Source organism: Gasterosteus aculeatus, chromosome 1 (assembly GCF_964276395.1).
Source record: "Gasterosteus aculeatus chromosome 1, fGasAcu3.hap1.1, whole genome shotgun sequence".
In the NCBI taxonomy this organism is placed as follows: Eukaryota; Metazoa; Chordata; class Actinopteri; order Perciformes; family Gasterosteidae; genus Gasterosteus; species Gasterosteus aculeatus.
The window spans coordinates 17,171,546-17,183,429 of record NC_135688.1 but is presented as its reverse complement, the minus strand read 5'-3'; the positions used below and the strand labels follow the sequence as shown (position 1 = coordinate 17,183,429).

At 45.9% G+C, this 11,884-nt stretch overlaps 1 protein-coding gene across 1 annotated transcript; it reads left to right on the top strand.

Moving 5' to 3' along the window:
- The first annotated feature begins 3,362 nt into the window (after positions 1 to 3,362).
- Positions 3,363 to 7,857, top strand: foxa3 (forkhead box A3). Its single transcript, XM_040191503.2, has 2 exons — positions 3,363 to 3,894; positions 5,132 to 7,857. Exons 1-2 carry the CDS (start codon positions 3,823 to 3,825, stop codon positions 6,437 to 6,439), a joined length of 1,380 nt encoding a protein of 459 aa, XP_040047437.1. The 5' UTR covers positions 3,363 to 3,822; the 3' UTR covers positions 6,440 to 7,857.
- Positions 7,858 to 11,884: the final 4,027 nt, after the last annotated feature.

Sequence of the window (11,884 nt, the reverse complement as noted above, 5' to 3'; positions counted from 1 at the left end):
ACCGTCCATCTTCAAAGCCGCTTATCCTTCATGCCGGGTCGCAGGGGGGCTGGAGGCTATCGCAGCTAACGTGGGGCGAGAGACGTGGTGCATCCTGGATCGGTTGCCTGACACAAAGTGTGAATGTTTGCTGACCAGCAAGTGATAATGACTTCATAGGATTACAATGATCTTTTTTTTCTCCTTCCTTTCATATTTTGTTGGAGAAGATCTCTAGAGAGGAACCTCATTGCCTTCACAGAGAAAACGGTGTGCTTGAGTGACTTTAAACGCGGTGTGGTTGTTGGTGGCAGACGAGCTGGTATGAGTACGTCACAAACTGCTGATCTGAGATTTTCACGCACAACCGTCTCTCGGATTCACAGACAATGGTCCGAACAAGAAAAAATATCCAGTGAGCAGCAGTTGTGTGGACGAAAAAGCCTCGTTGATGTGAAAGGTCGGAGGAGAATGAGCAGACCGGTTCGAGATGATAGAAATGCAACAGTAACTCAAATAACCACTCGTTAAAACCAAGGAATGCAGAATAGCATCTCTGAACGCACGACACGTGGAACCTTGATGAAGATGGGCAGCAGCAGCAGGAGAAGAAGAAGAGCACACCGGGGGCCCCTCCTGTCAGCTGACAACAGGAAACTACAATTCGCACAGGCTCACCAAAAATTGGACAATCATTTTTGCAGCTCCGTGCTCAACACATCGTCTCCCGCAGTGATCTGCAAGCGTTTAAGCTTCACCAACACAACGATGGGCAGAAACACAGTTTAAAACAGTGTTATTGTAACATGTTATTAGAAATACATGTAATATCGGATTGACTTGAGCAGTCAGACCCCTCACACCATGGATTAAAGTCCACACATACTCAATCGAACCTCTTGGACATAATTTAGAAGAAGAACACTAAAATATTAGCATGTGCCTCCTAGGTGTGTGGGGTTTATGATAACAGTGGTGCAACAATATTGTGTATCTGCCAGATAATCTGATTCCAAGATTCAAACAGCAGTTAAGATTTTACTTTATTGTGTTGAACTTTATGTTATGTTCAAGCACTAATACATGAGCAAACTGCTTTAAAGCTTTTGGGATATATAAAAGAAAAATGTTTACCAGACTGAAGAACTCAACATACGAGACGCAGGAACTCCCCTCTAGCGGCCACCAGGTGGCGCTGTTAGCGCAATCATAAGGAAGACGAGAGTGGGTTTTATCACCACCCCCCCGCCGCCCCCCCTCCAGCATCGATCAGCTGGCCGCCGTGCCCCCGGTGGGCCAATGTGCCGTTTCCTCCATTAGTGTCGGCTTTGTTAAACCAATCACAGAGGTGTTAATGGGCGATGGCGGGGCCCCTTGGAATGAGAAGAGAGGAGATGGGATGGAGAAATGTGTGTTGGGCCCCTCAAGGTGCAACCAGAGATTCTTATTAATGTCGGGGTTTAACTTGAATGTACCAGTTCCAATGAACATCCACCTGAAGAAACTATACTTTATATAAATGCAATTTATATAAGCCCAGATGGCGTCGACAATAGCTGGCGACAATGGACCAAAACCGCTAAATTCTCACGGTTTTGGTGGATTTTCGGCAAATATGAATAAATGTGATGCCAGAAGTCCCAGATTTCCAAATGGCACCTTAATGCCACAAAGCTATCAGCAAAACTGCTAATATGCCTCATCATCTGAATCCACAGCCTCTACTGGCCTCTGATTGTTCATTCCCATGAAAACCATACATTTAATTTCAATATTGGTTAAGATCAAATGTTAATACCTGGTTTCCGTTTTTGCATTATTATGAGTACTATTAAGATCACAAGCTGGAGGTCACAGTTTTAATCTTCTTTCTTCTTTTCTTTATCTAACTGCCGCAGGTCTCCCCATCCACATGCGAGATGCTCACCTCAGTGCGGCTTAATTACATCATTACAGACCCGGAGGTGTTACGTTCTCTCCACGTGTTAATCGATCTGACAGCGCATTTAAACAGGCGATAATCGCCGAGTCTCTCCAGGTGATGGCCCATGTGACCACGTGAATGGATATTTGTAAGAGCTGGAGCTTGACGACTGGCTGACACGTCGGTGGTAAATATTAAGAAACCCGTCACCGTGTGGGTTGATTGTCAAAGTGATACTCATGAGTCGTCGGGTCATTGAAGGCAACGCGGAGCTGCGTCGTTTCACAACGTTTGAGATGTAAAACATTGGATCCGGTCTGTGCGGTTAAACCGAGACACTTATTGTTGCTGCATCTGTGCGCGCTCATGCGCTTTTCCTCCCATTCTTTATTTCCTCCAGATCTTTTTTTTTCACAGACTTAATCCCGTCGACCTCCCGCCTGCGCATCAATTACATCCCCATTGACTGGCCATTAGGCAGAGGCATTGACATTCACGGGCCTCCGTCTGCACCGAGGCCGATGTGTATTCCCCCCCAACACAGGAGTCGGGCCCTGCGCATTTACACCCGGATCACTGCATTTATTGTGCTGCTCCGTGGCGGCGGGCCGCAGAGGCCTCTGATGGAGAACAAAATGAAAAAGGAGAATTCTCTCTTTGCCACGTTTGCGCACGGACTGCGCACACGAGCGTTAAAAGTTCAGGTGTTTGTTGGTTTATTTAAGATTTAATTGAGTTTAGATGTGCTGCATTCAATATGGGAATAGTGGAAATGTCTGAATTAGCGGGAGAAATGAGTGGGATGGAATTGTGTGTATTTTTGGAAAGTGTTTGGTTGCTCTTGTTTATATCCATTATATCTAATGGTCTGATGTCTTTGTTTCGCGTTTCGTTTATTTTGTGTTTGAGAACTGTTATTCAAATTATGTCCTGATTTTGTTTCATGATTATCAAGAAAATATGCAACACCAATCAACAATGTCTTTATTCTATTGATTTATTTGATCTATTTTAACAGTTTACAACCAGCTTCATCTCCAGAGACGAGAGAACACATTACTTTAAAGGCCCCGGACACACACACACACGCACGCACGCACACACGCACACACACACACACGGACCACGAGCAAAAAAACAACTCTAATAAACGTAATTCGACATATTGACCTAGTTTTGTTGCTTTTTTGTTGTTCAAAGTCCGATTTAATATTCTGTTCATCAGGGTGCGCCACATGCCGGCGTTTTGGTTCCTATTTATAACATTATGTTTATGTAAAATCGGTTTGATATTTCCCCTTCGAGCATATTACCGCTATGAACACCTCACGACTCTGCTCAACATGATACAAATGCATTCACTCAACCACTGAAGGATTACTGTCGTTCGTCCGGGTGGCCCCCGTTACAGCCGCCGGCCAATATACAGCACGCCAGGGGGCCACATCGGCCTTTTTGCAAGGCCCCTTCCTGGTATTCAAATGTCAGGAGCAGGGCGGGACCCGCCGGCACCTTATAAGAGGAGGACGTCCAGGTTGCACCACTGTATTTGCGCACTGCCACACACTGCGTCCCGAGGGCCACGGAGGACAGAGAGAGAGAAAAACGGGTTGGAAGAAGTCAACATCTGCTGAGCCATAATACGAATAAGGTTATAAAACAATGGACCGCTGACAAATAAGACTTTACTATTCCCAGGAGCACAGCGTCACATTGTGTTTGTTTGCTTCTCTCGTCTTTTTTTTGGCTCTACATACTTCTCTCTCTTTCTTGCCAAAGAGGAGACAACTTTCTACTTTGGCATTTTTTTTGTTTTCAACGCAAATTAACAACTTTGCAAGGAATTCTATATTGATTTTTTGGTTCTCAAACAACCCGGTCATAGATAAGTCTTTCTCCTCCAAAGACTTGTCTTGGGGATGTTGAGCTCCGTGAAGATGGAAGCACATGATCTACCAGAGTGGAATACTTTCTACAGTGAGGCCAGCGAGGTAAGGACACGCTTACTAACAGAAATACGAATAATAATTATAAAAAAATAATAACACTTTTGGAAAACACTTTTTTTTATTTCGTCCTGTCGAGGGCAGTAGAATGTAAACGGTTTTCTTGACAGTGAAATGGGGAAGACAAAATTATTTGCACAGCACTGCATTCAACAGAAAGCCCTTCTGTTAGCGCGACTGATGATACATTATGAGAAAATATAATCAAGATTCTACATTCACTTTATAAGTTCGATTACAAATATTGTAGTAGTACCAAAACGTTGATTGTGATGAAGCAACATCGATGCGCACTTTTAATTTGTACAGTTGTGTAACAATTACTTTCAGGAGAAATATTAAATCATACCATAAAGGTACAGACAAATATGTTGTTATCCCATACAAACACACATTAATATTACAAACATTATTAAAATATTATTCATTAATTATTTTTTAAACAGAAACAATATATTTATTTTATTTATTTATTGATACCGAATATACATGTCAGTGTAAATATTCCGTCTCTTAGTTGATGACATTTTTTAGAAAGGGATTTGCTCATCAATAGACCGTCTTCCTTCGTGGCCCCGCTGCCGCTCAAGTGTTGCGACTATTCAGGTGTAAATGTCCCGGGATTTTTTTTTTCTTCTCCCTAATTCAATTAGAGTTAATTCCATCAGCACCTTCAGTTCTCACCTCGACCTGATGAAATTAAGGAGTCTGATAATCAGTAATCAGTCAGCGCGGGCCGCGATCCCTCCGTGTGCACGGTAGAATTTATTAAAGAGAAATTCTAGGCAAAAGGCTTTATAGAGATTGCACTCAAAATATATCCTCAATAAAAATAAGTTGAGCGAAAATAGTGAAGATATATTTGACTTGTTTTTTTTGGAGGAGGCCGTCTCGTCTGAACCGAGAGGCACCATGACGCGCTTTTAACGCATTTTTCAGGTTAACATCGCCGTGTGAAATCCATGTCCTCCCTCCGCGCACTGAGGGCTTCATTGTCCATTGATAAGGTGTCTACCCGCTTTAGTTTTCCGCTCAGACATTCACTCCAGCCCCTCTTTTAAATCAATACCAGTTTAATACAAGACACATTTATTTGATTTGTTTCTTAAATGTTAAATAAAATTATATATATATAATAATACTATTTGGTGTCACATTAAAAGGCAACTGGCTCTTTTCTTGATGTTGTGAATAACCACATGTTGTTCCTCTGTTCCTCCAGATGTATTCCTCTGCCAGCACCATGAACTCTGGTCTGGGCTCCATGGGCTCAATGGGCACCAGCTACATCAACTTGAACCCGGCCACAGCCTCCCCTGCAGGCATGAACATGGCGTACCCAAGCTCCAGCCTCAGCAGCTCCCCCCTGGCCTCCATGGGCTCCGGGCCCGGCCACATGTCCCTCTCCCCAGTGGCCTCGTCCCTTGGCTCAGGCCCCCTGACCCAGCTCGGCTCCGCCGCTCCGGGCTCCCTGGGCTCCCTAACCCACTACCAGAACATGGGCCAGTCCATGAGCCAGCTGGGGTACTCCTCTGCTGCGCCCCTGAGCCGCGCCGGGCCAAAGGAAATGCCTCCAAAGCCCTACCGCCGCTCCCTGACCCACGCCAAGCCGCCATACTCCTACATCTCCCTCATCACCATGGCGATCCAGCAGAGTGGCAGCAAGATGCTCACCCTGAACGAGATCTACCAGTGGATCATGGAGCTGTTCCCCTACTACCGCGAGAACCAGCAGCGCTGGCAAAACTCCATCCGCCACTCGCTCTCCTTCAACGACTGCTTTGTGAAGGTGGCACGCTCGCCGGACAAGCCGGGCAAAGGCTCCTACTGGACCCTGCACCCTCAGTCAGGCAACATGTTCGAGAACGGCTGCTACCTGAGGCGCCAGAAGCGCTTCAAGATCGAGGAGAAGCTGGCGAAGAAGGCGGCCAAGAGCCAGGAGGGGGGCTCGGGGAAAGGGGGCCCCAGCGGGGATCACATGGCCGAGGACCACAGCCCCGTGGGAGGATCGGATGGCGCCGACTCCGCCCACTCGGACAACTCCCATCCGGGCTCGTCGGACGACCAGCCACATCCCCGGAACTCCCTGGTTCCGATGGACTGCCCCGCGCTGTCCTCCCACCTGCAGAGCCCGCCCGTCTCCCTGCCTCCCTCCTCCTCCGGCTCGTCTTCCCTGTCCCTCCCGTCCGCCATCTCCTCCAGCCCGCTCCTCCACTCCCAGTCTTTAGTGGGCGGCGGCCACCTCCTGTCCGGCGCAATGCAGCAGCACATGGACCTACAGAGTGACGCCCTCAAGTCCCTGGACCCCCACTACAACTTCAACCACCCCTTCTCCATCACCAACCTCATGTCCAACGAGCAGAAGATGGACCTCAAGTCCTACCAGGACCAGGTGATGGCCTACAACAGCTACGCCAACGGCTCCCCCGTTGCAGCCAAGCAGATTTACGACAGCCAGGGTCCGGCCACCATGGACTCAGGCGCTTACTACCAAACTCTGTACAGCCGCTCGGTGCTCAACGCCTCCTAATGGGGACACATTCCCAACCTCCCCATGCACACACACCTGTCTCTAGAGGCGAGCCAGGACGGAGACCTCTTTTCTTCTCCTGCCTTTTCTAAAATGGACACCCCAGCTCTCTTTATCTTCCTCTTTCTCTCCCACTCTGGCTCAGGTCCAGAGGCCTCGGTAGAGACTCGCACCTAAAATGGCTGCTGTGTTTGAGGGACCAAAGGACAGTTTTTTTTCAGTTTTCAGACTGGTTCATTACGTCTTCGATGAAGTTGTCCTGCTGCCGTGTGTGTGAGAGTCAATGCAGGAGTCAGAATCTGTCTTGGTGAAATTGGTTATGTACAAAATGTATATAGAAGTAAAGCGGGGGGAGGAAAAAATTAATATTTGCATTTATTTATGATGGGAATACTTTTTAATATATCTTGTATAGAGCTCTGTTGACCAGTTACAAACCAGAGGTTTTTCTTTCTAATCGGACCGGAGAGGCGCCAGGTGGGTTTTGAGAGGTTACTGCTTCAGGCAGGTGTTACTGCAGTGGAAGACCTTCATTTCATTTCATGCGTTACAACATTTCACACCACGTCCATCATTTCCGTCAGATCAGGCATTCGTCGATGTAGCTGATGAAGTCTGAACTCATTATTCTTGGTTAATATGAAGAAAGAAAATAAGTAGTCTTGTCCTCGCTGGAGCTCAGAGGAAAGTAAAGCAATCTTCAGCCAGAAGAAACCAGGCAAAGCAACTGTGGTAATAACTTTTTTTTTTTAAACAAACCAAAAAAAAATGTTGTGTTTATGTTTTTTGTTACAGGAGAATGAAAAAGGATGCTTTCTCAACACATTGTCACATTATGAGTCAGAGATTGCGTGGGGGAGCTCAGTAGGTTACTTAAGGCAGGAGGAGGGGGAGGAGAGATGCACTATGGGAGGATTTACATACAGTACTTTGCACTATGGAGCTCCTGTCGGCCAGGTGGGCTGATAGTGTGTGCGTTTGCGTGTGTTACTACAATACTTAGGAGCACCCCCATCAACCCCCCCTCACAATGTCAATGCGTTGGCTCAACGGGATCAGTGTAACAATGTCAGCGGGTGTCAAGTGACTGCCGCCGCGGTTCCAGAAAAGGGCCTTTTTCTTTAAATGACTACTGATCTGACAGGAGATCAATGTTTGGACTGTTGAAGGATTATTCAGAGGAGGACACGGAAGGTTTAGGTCACAAGGTGTCCTTTTTGTGGAGCATATTTTAAGTTTCAAAGAGATTTGTCATCTATTTAAAGTGCGTTGCTTTTCAAACTTTGAAAGTGTGCTGATATAATATATTGTTGTTGTTGTAGTTTTTGTCGTTGTTGTTTTCTGTTGGTTGTATATGTGATTTAAATGATTCATGTTTCATTTTTCTTATTAAAAAGGCAAAAAATGTGGGGAGAAAAGAACAGTTTGTTTCTTATTTTAAGGCCAATGCTTATTCTCAAAACGCTTGTTAATGAGTTCGCTGCTGAAGGCTAATTTGCCTCCACGTCTTTTTTCCACACTACTTTCCGTAGTAGTCGACAGTAATTCTTTCAAAATATACTTCAAATCGCAAGATATCGCCATTTTCCTGGTTTTTCTTAAAAGTTAAAAAATAATTTGGTTCCTGATCAGGTAGCATTATGCTGTTGGGAACCACAATGACTCGTCAATCAATCAATCGCAGCGGCCTTTCTCAGCCTGTGTGGCGCGGCGCTGCTGCAGGAATAGCAGCGTCTTGTTGAAACAGCTCCTGACCAAATGACTGTAGTGTGTGACATGTCGGACTGGTAGACTAAACACGGCCGGATCACACTGAGAGCCTCAAAGCACATGCAGGGACTGTTGGCCCCAGAAGCGGCACATAAACACACAAACACACGCACGCACAAACAGACACACACAGCGATGCCTCAGAAAAGGTGTGACCTGCCTTTGAGCCTCTTAGACATTAACGGAGAAAACAGGACAGAAGCAGATCAGAACATTTTATTGCGCCTGATCTAACCAGTGCGATCATTGTCTCTTCATCCCACATCATGAACACAGAGAACGCGCTATTTTTGTGTGGAAAGCTGATGAATAATATCAAGGGAATAAGTCCAGACTGGTGTTTGGTAAATGCACTGTACTTGTAAAACGCTTTTAGTCTTCCGACCACTCAAAGCGCTTTAATACTACATGACATCATTCGCCCATTTATACACTGATGACAGGAGGAACCACACACAGAGCCACCTGCCCGTCAGTCACTAACATTCACACACTGTAGTCGCAGCTACAGGAGCAATGTTGGGTTAAGCGTCTTGCCCAAGGACACATCGACATGTGGGTTAGCCGGGCCTGGGATCAAACCGAAAACCGTCTTATTGGAGGACGGCCGTGCTCCCCACTCACCCACAGTCGCCCCGCGTGTTTGTGAAAACATATTGTGCGTCACGCTGGGCGGTTGGGCGGCGACATGCTCACGGGCTCATCTCTTTCCATCTGCGGGACAATAACAAGCTACTTTATTGATCTGGGTTGCTGCAGCTGACTGGCCCTGGCCTCTGCCCGGCCACCAGGCCACACGTCTACCCGTCTGTCTGCCTGTCTGTCTGACCCTCTGCCGGCTTGCTCAACCTCGGCCTTCGCCGTTTTTCAGAATTGTCACGTATTCGCCCCGGCTCATTCTTCTCTGTCACGTCAAGCCCAGCGACCGCAAGGCCAGTGGCTTAAAGAAAAGGAACACACACCTTTATGCTAAAGAAGTCAGTCTCACTGTTTGACTTCAGTGAGTCACGATGCTGCAGAGCCTACGCAGGCTGCTAAAACGGGCCCTTTTCTCACCTTTTTGTTCTGCAATACAACATCAACTTGTGGGTCTCTTAATTGCAGACACACACCTTTAATAAATGGCCACTGGTCTATAGTCTGGGGGTGATCTACAGGGAGTTTGTCACCTTGCATTCACAATGGTCCCTTCAGAGCAGTTGGATTGATAAGATAGGCGAGCACCGGTCTGATACGGTCTCCACAGCTACAACCCACACACCTGCACGCACACACACACACACACACACGCACGCACGCACGCACGCACGCACACACACACACACACACACACACTAGGCCGCACCAGGTATGACTAACCTGACCCTCTCTGAAATGTCACTCAGATACGTCCCCTTGCAGTTATCAGGTGACCGCGCTGATTCAGTTCGGACATCTCATGAAAAAGAAAAGAGATTAGCCTATCCACAGATAACATACCAGGCTGGAGTTTTCAAGGGAGCAACAATGCCGCAGTTAAGAGTGGAACAATTTCTGGCAACGAAGGGGATAAGGAAGAAGAAAAAAATAATAAGTCTGACCGTTACTTTTGTAACTTCTGAGTTGTAATCTGTAACCCTCAGCTGACCCAGTCTCCAAACCCGAGACTCCCGGCTGCTGATAACAGCCTGAGGGCCTCATGTACTAACGTTTTTGCGCCCACTTCAGGCATATTTGTTTCGCAATGCGCACATAAAAAAAGCATGGTGAGGTGTGTACAAACAAGCCGCATTAAGATAAAAGCATAGACAGCCTGTCGCGGGAACTGAAAATGGCAAATTGGGATTTCCGTGTCATGCATATGCATTCACGGGAGGGTCAGGGGGACGATTATTGGCCTCAGGATCATTTCAAACAGTCATAGCAACAGCAGTGGGAATATTGCAGTCTGCACTCAGCCCTATCACAGCACAAGCACTTTATGCTTTGCTACAGCGCACTAGTCAACTCATAAATTCCCCCACCACTAATGCCCAAATAACACAACAAGTTCGTAGTCACTGAATTTTTCTTTTCGCTGTTTTGACTGATCCAGGATAGAAAGTGAGAAGGAGGTCCACTCACCTCTGTGTTTAAATGCTTATAATGTGCGATGTAGTGGGCAAGAGGTGTTGATTACCCGATGAGCTGGTAATGTACGTTTGCCGTGGCGCCGATAACGCTATATTTGCAAATGTACATACATGAGGCCCTGGATGTCACAATTGACCATAATCGCCTCACCTAATGTCTTAAATTCAAGTCATAGCAGGTGTAACATAGTCTTTGTTAGTACGACAAGTTGGTTTATAGTTAATATAAAGTTGTAAAATGTTTTCGGGAAATTTGGGCAAAAGTAGTGGGACAAAGGTTTACTTGCATTGGAAGTTGGGAAGCCATTATACACTAAAAAAACAAAGTTAGGCTCAGGCAACAAGACCAGCTGGTCAAGTTTGAAAAATACGTATTACTTGAGCTTAAAATAAGAACGCGCTGTTGAGGAAAAGTAATGAACTTTTGTTTTTTAGCAACCACTCCTTTTATTTCAGTTGAGGAAAAACTGTCACACGTCAAGAGTCACTTGAGAAGAACGCTTGGGAAACACAGTCTTGTGGTATAAAGTGTTTGTTGCAAATATTTATTACTCCATCACTCACTTTGAGCGTTGTCACATGGTTTGTAAGAGTATGTAAGACCGTCATCAGACTGGTTTCAAATATCGTATTGCTGTTCAAAAAAATCAATAAAATATTTTCTGAAATCGCACCCTGGTGAAATAGTGAAGCACAGACAAAACAGTGTGAATAACTCAAACATGCACGTAGACGTGCGCCATTTGGGCTCAGAATGGGTCCATTTCTCCATGAATAGACGGCTATATTTGCTGCAGGACTCTCAAGAATATGGGGAGTCAGGACATACTGCGCGGTGGACTTCAAATAGTGTGTTAGTGTACTCTGGTGAACTGCACTGTGTACTCTACAGATTAAGAGACAAAAAACGCTATTGGTCAATCTCCTGTAGAACGCTACGTGTGAGTCGCTTCCATTGACAGGGCGACAATGCTTTGATCTGGTGACGTCTTGGTACTAGAAAAGGACTTGATTAGGGTCAGGGAAGGGAAACTTTAATCGAGGGTCCGCGTCATTGTATTTTATGGGATTCCTGCACATTCTTAGCCGCAAAACTGGCTCTAGTTCTCTAAGCTGTGATAAATGGAAGCAAAATGGTAAACACCTTTAACATTTTACTGATATTCAAGTCTTTATTTGATCATTTACATTATCCTCACAACTGAAACAAAAAAGCACTTGGTTGATGTTTACTTTTGTAAAACCACACACTCATTTCACAGTGAGTTTCTCCGGCTGGAGGAAGGGGGGACACAACTGTTTTTATGAGTGAGTCATGGTATCTCATCCATAACTCTCTCACCAAAACTGTTGATAACTGTCAATAACTGTCTTATCTTATCAATAAAAAAAGATCTTATCTATTAGAAGACGCGACAGTTTGTGAGTTTTGCATATATGGCCTTCAGATGGGTGCGAGGGAGCAGTCCTTCTCCCGGAGATGGATATCTGTCTCCTGAGGTGCAACAGTCTCTCAGCTCGCCCTGTTTAACAGTGATGACAGCCGCCCTCGGGGCCCGGTGAT